The sequence below is a fragment of the Triplophysa dalaica genome, chromosome 6, assembly GCF_015846415.1.
Source record: "Triplophysa dalaica isolate WHDGS20190420 chromosome 6, ASM1584641v1, whole genome shotgun sequence".
In the NCBI taxonomy this organism is placed as follows: Eukaryota; Metazoa; Chordata; class Actinopteri; order Cypriniformes; family Nemacheilidae; genus Triplophysa; species Triplophysa dalaica.
In genome coordinates, this window is record NC_079547.1 from 19634264 (window position 1) to 19651480 (window position 17217).

Consider the following 17217-nt stretch of genomic DNA (forward strand, 5'->3'; position numbering starts at 1 on the left):
CGAGAGAGTGAGTGCGAGAAAGATTTGGCTGTGAGGATGAAGAGAACGTGTGTTATGTGTTATTGAGGAAGAAGAAGGTGGGTGGGTTTTTTTTGCTTCAAGAAGAAATGGTATTTTTAAGTGTAGACTTGAGAAGAGACTGTCTGTCTTTGTGTATCTTTATGTGTTTCGGGAAAAACAAGGAAGCATTAGGCATCCCTGGCTAAGATAAGATCCCCACTGTTCTTTGTCATTTCTATCTGAAGAATAACCAGCACTGTTGCTGTAACAGATCATCATACATTGGCTGAATATTTGTCTTTCAAAAACTGTATTATCTTCACAAAAAAAATGGATTGTGCAGCGTGCAGATGATATCAATTTCTGAATTGTGCTATTGTTTTCTTTTTTATTCTCCTTGTAGATCACCAAGCAGCAGTTGCAGACCACTAAGGATCGCTTTGAGTCTTTTCTCAAAGGAGACACACAGATTGTGGCGGATGAAGCCTTCATCAACGCAGTTCAGAGCTACTTTGAGGTGAAGTATCATTGTAACTGTATTATGGGTGAAGGAAATTGACTCTTGTCTGGCTCAAGTAAACACTTATAGGCTACTCTGTTTACTGGACTTTAAATGTTTTGACCTCAAACTTAAGTGAGGACTTGTTAGACTATTTTAGTTTGGTGTTTGGTTTGAAAAGAGGAAAATGACGTTTTAGGGTAATTTGCATGAATTAATGCAATCTTATTCACACGTTACCGTACACTATACTTTCAACCCGATGATGGTTAGGTTTAGGGATAGTCTTCACACTTGCTTTTTTGTAATAGTCAAATGATTTTTTGTGTAATTCAGTGTATGATTTATACGAAATCACTTACACATAAATATTTGGTGTGTTCATTGTTAATTCTTTTAAATGGGATTAGTGCAGAAATGTATATTTAGTCACCATGAAATTAAAAGTGATTTTTTTTTTTTACGGAATATTGTAGTGTTTTTTATAAATGACTCATCTGTGCGTTTCATGTTTTTAAAGTACGTGCCCTCAAAATCTTTAAAGTCCCAGTTATATTAAAAATGACAATTCAAAAAAATGCAAGCCACGCCCACTATATTCTCCTTTGAAACTTCTTTTCACTCGGAAATGTTTTAGAATACGGAAGTAAAAACGATCGCAACTTCTTGCTCACGGGGACTTTAATCCAAAATGTTAACATCAACTTCCCTCGAAACAACCTCTCAACACTTTCGGTCATGAGTAATGGTGTGAGGGTGGGGCTTCGATGACGGACAAAGCAAACTGAAAGCAAACTCCTGATAGTAACGCAGCACTTTCAACAATCCAATTAGTTCTCCATGGACGAAATCAAGTCCCACCCTACTTTTTTTCTCATTTCAGAAGGCGTTTCTCTCAGATATAAGTCACTATTTGGAAAAGAAGGAATTGCTAAAAATGTACTTTATGGTATACAAAATATTTAGCAGGGATCCAGACATTGACAAGTTTACACACACACATGTTACCACGAGTCGCTGGATGCTGTTAGGGATTTCTTGAGCCCGAGGATGAATGATTTGAAATATGAGACGTCCGTCCCCCAAGACATTTCCGCAAATTCGGTCTTACCAAACCTCAAGTACGTCTGATGTTTCTTTTTTAAGCCAATCAATTGGGCCCTGACTGTCATGACTGGTGAGAAACAACCGGTTTGATGTCTCAACACAAATTTTTTGTCATATGTTAGGCATTTTTTCTAAGCTATAAAATATGTAAATACGTTGTGGCATTGTTAAAGTAAAATTTATTGTGTTTTATTGTGTGAAGAAACTGAAGTAGAGTGAAGTCTGGCTGAACCTGAGTCAAGGTGAAATACACTTTTTCCCGTGATTTTCTCATGGCCTCGAGTGTTACGTTCACTGAATTCATTACCACAAATGTAGTTTCTCTGCTGCCCATGTGAGGTCAAGGCACAACGTTAACCTCTCCTTCAGGCCATTAGCTCAGGCCAACGAAAACAGACGACTACAAAGCAAGCGTTTGATTATTCTACAGTGTGTATGAAACGTATCCAGATGTAGTTACCGCATTGCCGATTAGACGAAACATTTAGATGATGGCACGCCTTTGTATAAGTGAATTACCATAGAGTTGCTTAAACAGCCCTTCAGGGAAGGCTCTCCTTAGCTAAAAACACATCTCAAATTCAAGTGTTTACACATGCTATGCGGAGAAATTGCTATGCTAATGGATTAGAGGATTGCGGTAAGGTCACCACATTGCATCCTGTTGCTAGTGTTTGGGATGCTGAATAGCTGAGAGCTACCGCCAATTAGCAAACTTTAATCCTTATTCACTTTGTTTAATTTTCATTAGAGTAAATATTTATTATCTTGGTGCCTGTGGCAGTTTAAAGTTTTCAAGAGTTTTTTTATGTAATCACTAACTGAGAACTTTATAAATGCATGATATGCACATGCAGTAAATACATATTGATGCTGTCTGTGGTGTGTAAGAGTGTCAACTGTAAGTTATGAAATATTATATGATATTTGTCATGTGAACTGCTTAACATTATTTCTTTGACATTGGATTCTTAACTCATTCCCCGCCAGCCTTTTAAAAAAAAAATGCCAGCCTACGCCAGTGTTTATGAACATTTTCACCCAATTTTAATGGCTCACAGTACATTTTCTGTAAAGAATATATGGACAAACAATATGTCAAATGGAAGAACAAAGTCTCAGCTTTTAATCAAAAGAAACCGTATTCTTCTATCTTCATTTGGTCGTTTTTTATCACTCCGTAGATGATAATTAACGTTTTTTGTCAAATATTCTGCCCAGATTCCACTCAGAACAATCATTAAAAACCGCTAAAACATATACGTTCTAGGTTCTGGGATTCTGTACTTTTTCCCAAAGGTGTGTAATAGCGCCACCTGATGTATAACAGTACAAACACTGATTGCCGTAAAAACTTGTCTTTGGCGGGGAACCGTTTTTTTTCGAATGACGAGATAACTCGTCTATGGCGGTGAAAGAGTTAAGGTCCAATGTGTCATTTGTTGGAGGATCCATTGATAGAAATGCAAACATAACGCTTCATTACGTAAGGTCTTTATACACCTCTGAAGACATAGTTATGTTTATTAAATTAAACCTTACACAATGAAGCGTTATGCATTGTGTTTCATAATATGTTATCTTCTCCGGCAAAGAAGCGAAAACCTGACGACATCTTAGTCCTGTGTCAGCAACCGTAGTGCTTCAAATGGGAGGGGTGGAATGAGCTGTCGGTTGCAATTCTCAACCTCATCACTGGATGTCCCTATACTTCATACATTGGACCTTTAAATGACAAATCAGAGTGAATATAATCATTCCTGTCTTTACTTGTCAGTGTCTCAAGATCTAACAATGTTTCAACGTCAGACTGAAGTCATTGCAGGGTCTGTTTGCAGAACAGTTAATTTACAAATCAGTTTGACATAACAGGCCACAGGCAGAGAAGTCCATGGTGAATTGCAACCTGGATTCGAACCAGATAGCAATTTAGAGTTCTATTTGTCTTCTTGAACTGAGAAGGATTGACGGGCTTTTACAAGGAACAAAGAAGAGCAGCTGCCAAGCTTCCAATTGTTGAGGAACGGCATAAATCACATTTTACTTGCAACTCTATAAAAGTTGATGTGAAATGCTGCAAGTGGGACCAGAGAGGTGGCAGTTGGATGGCAGTCAGATGTTTTGCTTTATTCTCAATAGCCATTTCAGTTTGGCTAAAACATAAAAAAATCACAAATGTTGCTCAAATTTGAATAAGCAAAGATGCACTGAATAATTTAGAGGGAGGAGCACGTACAAATATAACACTTCTCTCCACACTCATCCCATAATTTCAAAGCTCTAAAATTTTACAGATGCCATTGCCGTCCACGTGTTTAATGCCGTTGGTTATATTACTGCAGTATATCACTGTACATGATGTTGAATCTATCACGGCATAGAATATTAAAGAAAACCACCGAGTCATAATTTCTTCCAGCAGACTGGACTGATTGAAAACAAGATGAGAAATGTTTTGAAGTCACCTAAGCGAAGCGTTTTGAAGGTCAGAACTGTTTTTCTGCTTTTATCAATGCCGTTAATTATGTATCCGCAGGTTTTTCTAAAGAGCGACCGTGTGGCTAAGATGGTCCAGACGGGAGGGTTGTCTGCCATGGACTGCCGCGAGGTGTTCAAGCGCCACATCGAGAAACGAGTTCGTAGCCTGCCGGAGATCGATGGTCTGAGCAAGGAGACGGTTCTGAGCTCCTGGATGGCTAAGTTTGATACCATCTACCGCGGAGACGAGGATCCACGCAAGGCGCAGCAGCGCATGACGGCCAGCGCTGCGTCTGAGCTCATCCTAAGCAAAGACCAGCTCTACGAGATGTTCCAGCAGATCCTCGGAATCAAGAAGTTTGAGCACCAGCTTCTGTACCAGGCCTGTCAGGTACAGAAAAAAATGTAACCATAGGGAATGGGGTACAAAAGTAATGATGAAAATGGAAAACGAAAGTGAATTCCAACTCCCCAAATACACAACACCATTTCATATGAATTCTTTATAGTTTTCACCTGCAGTAGGAGAAAGTCTTTAGGCTCCAAAAAAATGACACGTCTTAACCCAAAGGGTACATACAGCCTTACCAAAAGTTCAGTTCAAACCTCGACCATTAACAAGTTCCAGCATCACAATCTTATGGTCTTCATAATTCAGCCGTTTTTTCCTCAGCTGTGCTGAGAGAGATCTCATCTGAGCAGCACCCCTCCCATCACACCAGCCAGCCATTAAATCTCTCTCTCAAATGTGCTTTGAAGATGACTAACCCACTTTTGCTTTGCTGGAAGCTCAGACTTCAGGGTGGAGAATTAGCATTCAGTCTCCCCACGTTGTCGCTCAGAAAGCCAACAAAACCACTGCTAAAGTGACAGAAAATCAGGGTTAGTCCATTTTGGTCTTAATGGATCTTATATTGCTCAGATGGGATGTAAGTTTACACGAAGCTTTTACTTAGAGACTGTGTTTATTTTCTCGTCCAAATTAATTCTCCTTCATTTGTAAATGCGAACGAATAGCCATTCGTTGAAAGCACTTAGGGGATCTATATCATTTCTAAAAATGCTTTCAGGGAGAAAATCGTAAATAGGTCCATATCACCTGATAAAGTGTCATCATGATGGACAGACAGACAGAATGATGGGAACAGAATGAGAATCTAAAGAGGAAGTTCAGCATAAAAATCTGCTCAACGCTGACGGTGCCCATGTCAGTGGAGTCAAAATATCACAGTGCTGGCAGGGGCAAAATTGCTGCATCTGCTGACAAAAAAGCCCACAACAACCGCCATTTTTACCATTTCCATTTGACAAGTAGAGGTAGCGAGATAAAACGAATTTGCCATATGAACCAAACAAGGTTTTCCTCTAATTTTCTGCCATGTTCAGGTTTTTGTTTATCAAACGCAGATGGTACTGTAGGTACTAAACGGATAAAAGTTAAAACGAGATTTATAAACAGGGTTAAAATTATTAATAAAGGACACAAGAGGAAACCACATCCTATGCGTTTGAACAAGTAAAAACGTGAATGACCTGTGAAATGAGAGACTTGTAAATGTTATTGAATAAAACACCAGGTATTTAAGTCAGTATTTTGTTTTGTCATATTGATTTGATTCTCTTTTTACCTCGAAAGCGCTTAAAGGCAAAGTAGGCAATCCTGTCCAGTAACATTTTTGTCATGCTGGTTGGAAGTCTCTTAACATCCTGATATCAATCAATAAGTATAGCGAAACATTGGTATTTTTATTATTATATATCGTCTGTGAAAGGCGTAGGATCAAAAAACGTTGGATCATCAATGATACGTCATGGCTTCACTGGAACTGATCCAACAACTTCTGGTCTGTGAGCTCTCATGTGTTTTGGAGGAGGCGTGGCTTTGGATGGTTATTCGCGAGAGGGCAGGATCGTAGGATTGCACTGCTAGCTGACAAACGTTAGCATTTTCTAAATTATCTACTCTGCCTTTAAAGGAACAGTTAACCCAAAAATGAAAATTCTGTTATCATTTACTCACCCTCAAGTTGTTTTAAATCTGTTTAGATTTTTGGGTTCTGATGAACACATAGAAAGATATTTGGAAGTAGGGGTGTGCGATATGACGATATTAGATCGCGAACGATTAAAATGACTGCACGATCCACTTTTTCGGGAAAATTGTTAAATCGTCCTATATAGTGCTGTTCTATAGAATTCGTCAACATACTTGCGATAGATTGCGCCATGTTAACAAGCTCGTATACGTTGCTTGTGAATTCAGGAAGATTAAGTGACGCGGTCAGTGAAGATGGAGGGGAAAACGGAGGACTTGGTCCCTAAAAAAAGTTCTCCATCAGTAATAATGAAATGGTTTGGGTTTTCCCCAACTGACACGGCCCAAACAACAGTTATTTGCAAATGTGGCAATGATAAGATTCGAGCGTCGTAAGGCAACACAACGAACCTTTTTAACCACCTCAAAATAAAAGGGACTGAAAGAGTATGCCGACAGTCAAATTATAAAGGGATCCCACGCGAGTAAATCAGGTACAACCAAGCATACGGAAACTAAAAGGCTTAAACAACGACTTTAGCGAAAGAACCATTTGAGAAAAAAAAAACACGTATCCGTATGACAGAATGAACAAGCGCTGGAAAGATGTCACTGACGCGGTCGCATTTTACCTGGCCAAAGACAGGATTCCCATAAAGACTGTGGAAAATGAGGGCTTTAAAAAACTGCTCAAAGTCGTAGATCCACGTTACGAAATCCACGTCCATTCAACAGCTTTACTCCGAGTGCCGCAACAAGATGAAAAACCAAATTCAAAATGTAAAGTTTTTTGCTAACAGCTGATTTATGGTCTTGCACTTGCATTAAATATTAACTTGATTAAAATATTCTTCATAATATAAATGGTAAAGAGTATATTTTTATATGGGGACTTAGTTTGGCTGTATTGAAGCCCCTTTAATTTGCAAAATAGTCTTAAAACCAACTTGAAGAAGAACCGCGATAAAATCGTGAATCGTGATCTATCTGGAAAAAATCGTGATTTGAATTTTTTTTCTAGATCGCCCACCCCTATTTGGAAGAATGCTTGTAACCAAACAGTTGTACCATAGTGACCATTGAGTACCATAGTAGGAAAAATTACTAGTGCCCCAGAAGAGCTAGCTTTCCTACTTTCTTTCAAATATCTTCTTTTGTGTTCACCAGAACGAATATATTCTCCTACTATGATAGTCAATGGTGGCCAAGAACTGTTTGGTTACAAGCATTCTTCCATATTTTGTGTATATCAGAACAAAAACATTTATAAAGATTTGAAACAGCTCGAGGGAGAGTAATCAATGACAGACTTTCTTTTATGGTGAACTATCCCTTTAAGTGTGTTACAGAACAATATCTCTCACCGCCTCCATTATTACAGGTTTATGCATCCCTAGCTGTTTAGATGAACATGTGAAAATGTGCAACAGCTGAGGCCACTCCACATCAAACCAAGTATATTGTGCCTTTGTAGGATAACCGAAAGCATCTTTTGCTCATTCAGTTCATCCTCAGGAAGGACTTTGCCATGCGGGTCGCGAAAGGCCTTGCGTGGGAGGCGTTTTCTCTTCTGCTGTCAAAAGAACGTTTCATACACCACCTGTGGTGTATTTAATGAAAGCATAATCAAACTTAATGGGCAAAATTGTCTGGCACACTGTATTAACATAAATAAATTATGATCTGTTTAACTCCGTCTGGTTCGAGTACATGTAGTTCAAGGACTTGTGACACGTGCACATTTACGCTGAATATTTCATTGCACATGTGTGCCATTTAAATTCAGATGCAATATTCGGCCATTGTCGGCATTAATGGACAGAAACCTTTTAAAAGATGCCTGTCAAAGGAGGATGAATGAATAGGAATTTAGCTTTGCTCTCTGATTATTTTGCCACACAATGGTTAATGAACTATGGCGGGCATGAGTGTTTCAGCAAATGGTGTTTGCAAACACAGCATTTTAATGCTTGTCGGTGTCATAGCGACAGAAAACTACATTTTGGTATCTTATAATATCAAATTATATAAATATAAGATTTATAGTTTTTGAATTATGCGAATATTATAATGATCACTAATAAATATATCTTTACTGCCTAAATCATCAGCTTAAATCGCACAGATATAATAGAAAACCGAATATGCTGAGCACTATAGGCCTAGTTAGTGCTAGCTCATAAACCGGCCCATTCACACTCATTTCCCTGCAGTCACAAATAGATTCTTTCTGCGACACACACCTCTCAAGAGCCGGCTGATTAAATTACCAGGCAAGCCCCAGCAATACAATAGCCTTTCCTGTTTATTCTCTCGTGTTTTCTCTATTCTTTGTTGTTTAGGGCAATATTTATTTTATCTTATGCACACTGGACATAATATAACCAAGCATTGCGCAGCATTGAATGTGCAGCTAAGCATGAAATGTGCAGCTCTGTCTGATGCATCGGATTCATTTTCACTGAAACAGGAAGTTAAGGCGGGACATATTGATTGGCTTCTCAACTCTAAAAATAGCCAATAGCTTTTAGTTCACCCCACAGACTAGATTTTGATGAGAAGCTCAAGTCCAGAATGATGTCAGAAAAATGTTCAACGTTAATCCATCTTGATGTAAATGAGAGAGTACGAGATTGAATGCTTATTTCTTTTAAAAACCCATTTTGAGACTAGTTTATATACTGTACTGTATATCCTTACCCAGATAGCACTGGTACGTCTTTAAGATGTCTGTTAAAGGAGATCTGGAAAAATCTGCTTTGTAGAAACATTTGATAAACATTACGTAATGTAGAAAAAATGCAGTTTTACATAGATTCTATATCCTAAACGTTTTACAGACATTTTCTAGATGTCTATATGAAATGTGGCAGGAAACGTCTCAGAGACGTATTGCAGATGAGCAAACGTCAAAAAAAGTGTAGACTTTAAATAGACGTCCCTGAGATGTACTGTATGTGTGCGATCAGGGTTAAGGCTAACAGATTCATACTAACACCCAAAACTCTCAAATTTTTATTATATGGGGATTTTACTTTTGTAAGTCAATAACACATGTTGTAATTCTACTCTGTAGGTTTGAATTAAATGTAAACCCACTGAAACTTGTTTAAGTTTCCTCTATGGCAGGCCTGGTTGGAAATCCCTAGTGTGGGAGACTGTATAATTATAGTGTGTTTTTGAAATACAGGCAAGACAACCTCTTTCTCTCTCTGTGAAAGTTCAACATCTTTTATTTGTGATGCCAGTTGATTTGCATTTAAAGTGCTTGTATTTAAAGCTCCTTAAAAACAATTGAAAAACTTGTTACAAATTCTAGCCAGGCAGCCCCGCTGACCCAACAACCCGAAGCGGTTCCTTAATGTGTATGTGTGTACTGCATAGAGGAAACAGTAGCAGACTCTCAATAGAAAGAGAGAGAGAGAGGTCGAGAGTGGCTGGGTCAATGCAGCCTGTGACAGGAGCTGATTATGTGCTCCACTAATCAACAGCTCAGAATGAACCAGCAGGGTTACGGCACGCATACACACACAAGCGTCTGCAAATTATCATTCACACATTCACGCTAACAATGCATTTGTTTCTCATAATAGTATATTTTTAGTATGTATATACAGTCGCGGTAAAAATTAAGAGACCATTTCAAAATTATTTTCTGAATGTACTATTTAAAGTCACGTGTTTGTGGAAAATTATTATTTTTGTTTTAATTCTGTGAACTATTAACAATTTCTCATAAATTTCGTATAAAAATATTGTCTTTATTTCCATTTATTTTCAGAAAATGAAAACTGGAGAAACAGATCAAAATAACATAAATGATGCTCTGAATTTTTTAAGACCTCAAATACTGCAATGAAAACAAGTTCATGTTTGCTTTTAAGCAATACAACAGCAATATTTGTACATGTATTTAGAAAAAGTTACAAATATTTTTTTTGTGTAATCATTTTTATCACAGTTTTCACATGTCTTGTGATGCTGTCAGTCATTCACATTGCTGTTAGATGACTTTATGTCACTCCTGAGCTTTGATTTTGTTGAAATTCAAGAGACACTAGACTGGTATGGCCACAATACATCTAGAAATGCTGATTAAATGAAAACTTGGAAAAGTCTCTTTTTCAGCGGGTGTTATTCACTGAATCATTGATTCTCAGTTTTTTCACCCCACTTATATATATACACACACGCACACACAATGTCTGTCACTTCCTATCTGCCTGATTGGCCAGCAGATCAATAATAAAGTGAGGAAGATGTTCAGGGTTTGAATATATCACTGGACAGCTGAAGGTCAGACTGTAGGATGCAGTCACTCGACTCTCGTGCTATCTGTCCTGTTACTTCACAAGGTATCACAGATGTCAGTCTCCCACACGCACACAGTAGCCTTTAAGGAAGACAGAAAACAAGATGGGGGGGGGCGGGTGGGTTGTGATGGAGAGAGAGAAACACTGTGAACAAGAGTGGTGACAGCAGAAAACATTGAGAGGGGGGATAGGAGAGAAGTGAGGCTGAGCACAGTTTCTGCCATCAGCAAATCTAAATGTGTGAATGTATTATTGATGCAGTGTGTCTCTGTTAGGAGAAATCTAGGGTAACAGCTGTCGGAAGCTCATTCGGATTGAGACCGTGTCTCATTCCATCAGGTTAACTGCACTCAAAGTGTAAATCACCGATTTTTTGCCGGTGCTAAATGAGTTAATGTTGGACATGAGACAGAAGGTTTGGAATTGAAAATAATTTAGGAGGATTCAAACTCTAACTAGGAGTCTTTGAATTTGATTTCAGTGTCTCGAGCAGGACTGAATAATTTTGTTTACTGCTCTCCACAGATAAACAACACACCAACTAATGAATTACTTAGACTTTGTGTTTGACATTTTTCACATATTATCACATACAGTATATGGTGTTCATTTGAGGAAATCCCTTCAATAATAATTGCTCCAAATGTATATGTTTTTCATGCTCGTTTTTTACAGGTTGAAAAATTGGTGAAAATGTAATTATTTTTATCTCATTTTATTTGTATTTTTTATTTATATAAAATTATGTAGTTTGGGGACTTTATGACGATTTCAGTTTTTTACTCTATAGACCACTTCACAGGATGTAAACACAGGTCCAGAAACACTTCCGGTTTCATTATTATTAGTATAGTTAAATCTTAAAAATATCAGTTTAACATTTTGATTTGGTTATAAATGTTCTGTTAGTTGTATATTGTTCAAATGTTTGTGAAGTGTTAAAAAACTGAAACAGGAAGTTCTTCTGGACCAGTTTTGTTTGAGTCTTGCAAAATCAAGACTCTGTTGGCAGCAACACCATAAACAAACATTATGTGACCCAAACGTAACCGCTAAACCTCCACAAAGAATCAATAACTGTTGAGTACTTTTTATGTAATTTAATACAATTAAAATACATTAAGTATTTTTAAATGAATATTTATATAGATTAAATATAAAATAAATAGCTATATTATAACCACACTCAGACCAGAAGTTAACTTCAGAGCGGGCATGTGCGTAAGATGAAAACGTCTATACATTTTGATAAAACTCAATCAATTACCCGTAAATACTTTTCTGAAGGCACTGCATGTTTTAATGCGCGTCCATGTCATGCCAGACTAGAGCTGCAGCTGGTCCGTCTCTTAAATAAACAGAGATAAATAAATACACGAATGATGACCTCTATAAAGAAAAAGCCAGAGACCTTAGCCTCAATGTTTTGTTTGGCATTTAATATTTAAACTGACTTTTGATGAAAGAGACGTTTACCTTGTACTAAAAGAAAAACGAAAACCTGCTGAATAAATCCTGCTTCTTTCACCTTCAGTTTGCATACTGTACATGCAGCCGATTCCTGACCAGCTTTTAAGTAATGACCTATTTGTGAACTTTGAGAGCTAAAGAGAAATACTCAATGTGACAGATGTTAAAAAAGGGGTTATGCTCAATAATTTAAACAAAAGCTTTTAGTTGATCTGAGGGTTGTGCCTTATAATAGTCTAAATGTGAATTCTATTCCTTATCTCAATAGCATGATTTCGCTGGATCTATTCTTACGGCCACACACACCTTTATTTGCTGAGCCATGTTTAATTAGAACACAGCCCCTGGAGAGCGGAGTAGAAGATAGACAGGACTCTAGGGGACAAAGACTCCCATGTGACAGGGTTCCCCACACCGTGATGACTGTCGCCATGGCAAGGGTTGCCGTGATGCTGTCGCCCCTGGTTTCTGTCAGGACCAGAGCAGGAGAGTGACATAGACAGGAAGTGATGGGGACGCTTCGTATGTCATAACACACACTAACAGGCAGTGACACGCTCGCACACCCACGCACACTCAACAGAGTTATCAGGGGTGAAGAGATTATCTCTGTTCCAACACATCAGATTTACTTCTCCATAGGGGTTTCCAAGCTTTCCCGGAGTCCATGGCATGCTGATGTAGTTTATGCTTTACTGTTGAATTTATAGCCATATATGTATGTATGAGATGCCGTTGTATATTTGAGCAGTGGAAAAAATGGTTACAGATGGGAATGTATGAGTTTTTTAATGGGTATGTGTAGTTTACAGAATCTTCAAAGAAGAAAAGATCTACCTTTTCTTTTAGGTGAATCATAAAAAAACATAAATAAGAGAATAAAGTGTAAATGAAAAAGCTAGTTTCCGTTTAATTTGTACTCCCTCTTCCAGTTTTCTTATATTCGTTTTTATTTGAAGAGATTATTTGCAAAAACTCATTTTATGTTTTAATTATGCTATTATGTTTTATTGTGTTAGGTAAATATATTTTTTGTGGTAATTACTTAATCAAAACAACCCAAATGCAGTTTGATTAATATTATTTGGAGTTATCTGTTTTTGCAAATGCACTCTTAGTTTTTATATTCTATTATATATTTGTATGTGAATATATTATTTATTTATAATATATATATATATATATATATATATATATATATTTAATGTATTTTGATTTTATACATAATTATTTTTTATTTAAAATTCATTCATTCATAATATTTTTATCACTTTATATTATGAGTATTATATATCATTGCATTTTTACGATAACTTGAATTGCATTTTAGTAATAAAACTGGAGGCGGGTTTTTTTCATGAAAGTAAAGTCACACACTCTATGTGTTTAATTTCTGGACAGATTGATGAGATTGAAATGTATCCAAAATACAATAGGGGGTACAGTTTAATTACCTGCAATAATGAAGAACAGGAGCTTACCCTTTCAGCCCTATTCAGGATTTGTGTGACCATTTAGCTCTTCAAAGTGTGACCCCAGTGACCCCAGTTAATTTAATCATGGGGTGCGGGGATGCTTTTACAGGAGTCAGAATTGATCATCTGCCTTCTGAAGATGTATAGAAAGGCATGAAGCCTTGAGGTGTGATGGTACCTAATGCAATGCATCTGTGTTCTCACAGTTGGATAATCTGGACGAGCAAGCCGCTCAGATAAGGAGAGAACTGGATGGGCGTCTGCAGATGGCTGATCAGATTGCTCGGGTAAGTCTCATCACTTGATCACTCACACGTAGACAGAGAAGCACTCGAGGTGCTGTAAACAAAACTGGCAACAGTTCTGTTGCATCTCCGCCAATTCAGTTTAAGTACCCAAATTTACTTCATAATTCAGACTGGCTGGATGTGATTTTGCCAAATAGGACGTGGTCCTAAATCAATATCTTTTGCTGGTTCTGGAACAACATTCCTGTCAAACAAACCACGGCCGTCACTTTGTTTTAAAAGTGAAGGGGACAGCTGGGCTGTGGGTGGTCTTCACAGATGTTCCGGTTGTGACGTTACGAAATGGCAAAGTTTATGAATATTTATTAAGCGCTAGTAATTTTACATGACCATTTATAGTATTCATTAATACGAATGTCTTATGTGATGATCGGGAGGTCTGAAATATCCGAAACAGTCATTTCAAAAGCACAATTGTTCAAATAACAGTTTTAAACGTCTATAATATTAATATTTGAAATTGATGATTTTCTTTTCATTCAGGCTGGCAAATTTCTCAAGTTTGTGTCAAAGGAGATGGAGGCTATGTATATTGAAGAGCTCAAGAGCTCAGTGAACCAGCTCATGGCTAACCTCGAGAGCATGCCTGTCTCAAAGGGAGGAGAATTCAAACTGCAAAAGCTAAAGAGGGGACACAACACTTCCATCATTGATATGGGACAGGAAGATGAAAACCAGCTGTCCAAGTCTGATGTTGTGCTGTCTTTTACGCTGGAGGTAGGAACCCTCGGGCAGTGTTTTCTTTTTGTGCTTCTTTTTGTGCTCCTTGGACTTGTCATCTACTGACCTTTTCTGAACCGCCTATATAGACTTGTTGTATTAATCATCTCCTAAAAGTTGTAGAGCTAAAGCGAAATATTTAATAGGTTCGTGTAAGTTATTTGAACTTATGGATACCTAAATTGTTATTAATTTTTTTATAAAAATGTAATATACCCCATAATATTCTCACCCTTGTGCAGATTTACTATTTAGCTAAATTCAATGTAAACAAGCTGATCTCAGTTCTAATTTCAAATGTGGCTGCAGGTCAATAACTTTAAATCTCATTGGTTGTTCTGTGTCTTGCTACAGTATCATCACGATGCTAAAGCTTCAAAATACTAAAACTACCTGCGATGCTGTTTTGATTTTTTTTTAACGGTAGTATCGTAGTACCTGAAGTAATGTTGAATGTGTAACGTTCTTTTTTACAACTTATATCTGTCTTTTTGTGGTGTTTCTCTCATAAATTTGAACGACTCGAAAAAGATAATGATTCAGTGAGTCAAGACACTTTGCTTCGCTCTTGAATAAATCAGCCATTTTGAACGAATCGGTTCAATAATAGGGTGCCGCAGAGATGATGATTTTTTGTTTGCAAACCCCGGAAGCGAGTTAGCTTTTTAGGATGGTTCCATCGCTCCAAAGTACAGGCCTAATAAACATGCTGGAGTTAAATTTAAAACCATAGTTCTGAACTGGCAAAACAATTGTGTTTATTAATCGCAATTAAAATGTTGAGCAAAATAACCGTGATAATCATTTTACCCATAATCTTTTCTATAGTAAATACAAAATGCTTCATTCAGATTATTGTATTGTGTAGCCTATGTGTATTAAAGAATAAAGAAAATTGTTTCATTTGTATATTTTAATCAAGAACTTGGCACAGTATCGTGATACTATTTTGTATCTTGATTCCTCAGCTGGTAAAGTAGCGTAAAATACTGTATGTTTATGGTACCGTGATAACCCTATTTGTTATATATATATATATGTTTTTGTCATGAGACAAGAAAATTATGTACATCTGGGATGGCATGTCAGTGAGTTATTTATGAGAATGTTCATCTTTGATGATCAAATACCGTACATGTGTCCTGTGGTTTGACATGAAAAAAATAGAAAACAAACTATTAATAATATAGTATTTTATATTATTTATATATTTATATTTCTCACAAAAAATAGCACAAGAGAGATTTATATTCATTTTTTCTTTTTTTGTTCTACATCTTTGCTGACACATTTACAGTATATTTGTCAACTGCCCATAATTCCTAATAGTTCAACCAGTTTTATGCAATAGTAGCTTCAACCTTAACCAACTTTTATTTAAATTACACACTTCACCTTCAATTATTGTTGGGGTTTATCTGGTGTTAAGTCATTGTACTGTGCTGTTAATAGGCTGACTTGAGCAATAATTTGTCAATAAATGTATGTAGCCCACTTTATATAAAATGTGGGAAAACATGTTGCATAATGTCAAATTTAACCTCGACCGTAAGATCGTACAGTAAATAGTCTAAAGGTTGCCTTTCGTTGTTTTGAATTAACAGAGCTTTGATAGAACATTAGAGTGTGAAGGAGTGATAAATATAGCAATATTACCAGCTGCGGTGTTAGTTTAACACATGGCTCTTTGAGATTTTAATCTTTTCTGGGGTTTGAAGTCTTGCTAATGCATAAATTATAGATAGGAGACGGCAGACAGAAAGGGCTGCGACATATTAGAAAAGGGTTATACAGTACTGCATTTTTGATAAATGATCCCAGAGAATATCGAATGCCGATGAGAAATCTCTGCACTCAGGTCCAAGGTTTTGCTTTAGTTATACAACCCTGAGCTAGATCCATTTCAGGGCAGTTGATAATAATGTGGCAGAGCTTTAGGAGTCACAGAGGCAGACGTGACAGTGTTTTATAGATCTCATAGGCTGGGTTTGAGTCTTTGGAGTCTCTTTTGTTTTGGGGCGCTTTAAGCTACTGTAGCAGAAGTTACAGGTGCTCTGGGTGTGGATTGATTCAGGACAGATGTAAACAACGCTTATTCAATGAGTGTCAGAAACGGTGTTTAATAACAATGTAAAAGCAAGGGGAACACGCAGTACTGTGCTGTAACAACAGCATGCAAGTAATCATTTCTTATATAAGTGCTAAAAAAGTAAAACTGCCAGTGGAAACCAGATGAATGTTCTTCATGGGATGAATGTTCCTCCTGTGCAGGTGGTGATTATGGAGGTTCAGGGTTTGAAGTCGCTGGCACCCAACCGTATTGTCTACTGTACAATGGAGGTGGAAGGTGGACAGAAGCTACAGACGGACCAGGCTGAGGCTTCCAAACCAACGTAGGCCAACCATATTCTTTCTTCTATTGTGTCATTTGTAGGTTAATTTGGAATTGAGGACTATATTTAAATGGATGCTAATTCCATTTATATTGTTATAATATAACATATAACATACAAAATGTGGTGCAGCGCCTTCTTTAAAAGGGATAGTTCTCCCAGAAATGATAATTCTGTCATCACCATTCTACCATACAGGTTTGAAATGACAAGACGGTAAGTCAATTACATCATAATTTAAATTTTTGGGTGAATTATCCCTTTAATGACCAGTAAAGATAACAGTAAATTTTGGAAAAAAACATGAGCAAAATATTGCTTCTGTTGGGTTGTCATATCAGGTGTCAAATATTAACAGCTATTATACATTCATATATCGGTTATATTATGTATCATTGTAACACTTCTGGAGTACACTC

The 17217-nt window shown here is 37.1% G+C and overlaps 1 protein-coding gene across 15 annotated transcripts in view; it reads left to right on the forward strand.

The window, feature by feature from the left end:
• The window catches only part of cadpsb (Ca2+-dependent activator protein for secretion b), a 72552-nt gene that overhangs the window by 18036 nt on the left and 37299 nt on the right, over positions 1 to 17217 (forward strand). For all 15 annotated transcript variants that reach the window (XM_056750849.1, XM_056750850.1, XM_056750851.1 and 12 more), the window contains exons 2-6: positions 404 to 517; positions 4143 to 4475; positions 13584 to 13664; positions 14169 to 14402; positions 16677 to 16798. In XM_056750849.1, coding sequence (XP_056606827.1) covers positions 404 to 517; positions 4143 to 4475; positions 13584 to 13664; positions 14169 to 14402; positions 16677 to 16798 — 884 coding nt within the window. The remainder of the gene's footprint in view (positions 1 to 403; positions 518 to 4142; positions 4476 to 13583; positions 13665 to 14168; positions 14403 to 16676; positions 16799 to 17217) is intronic.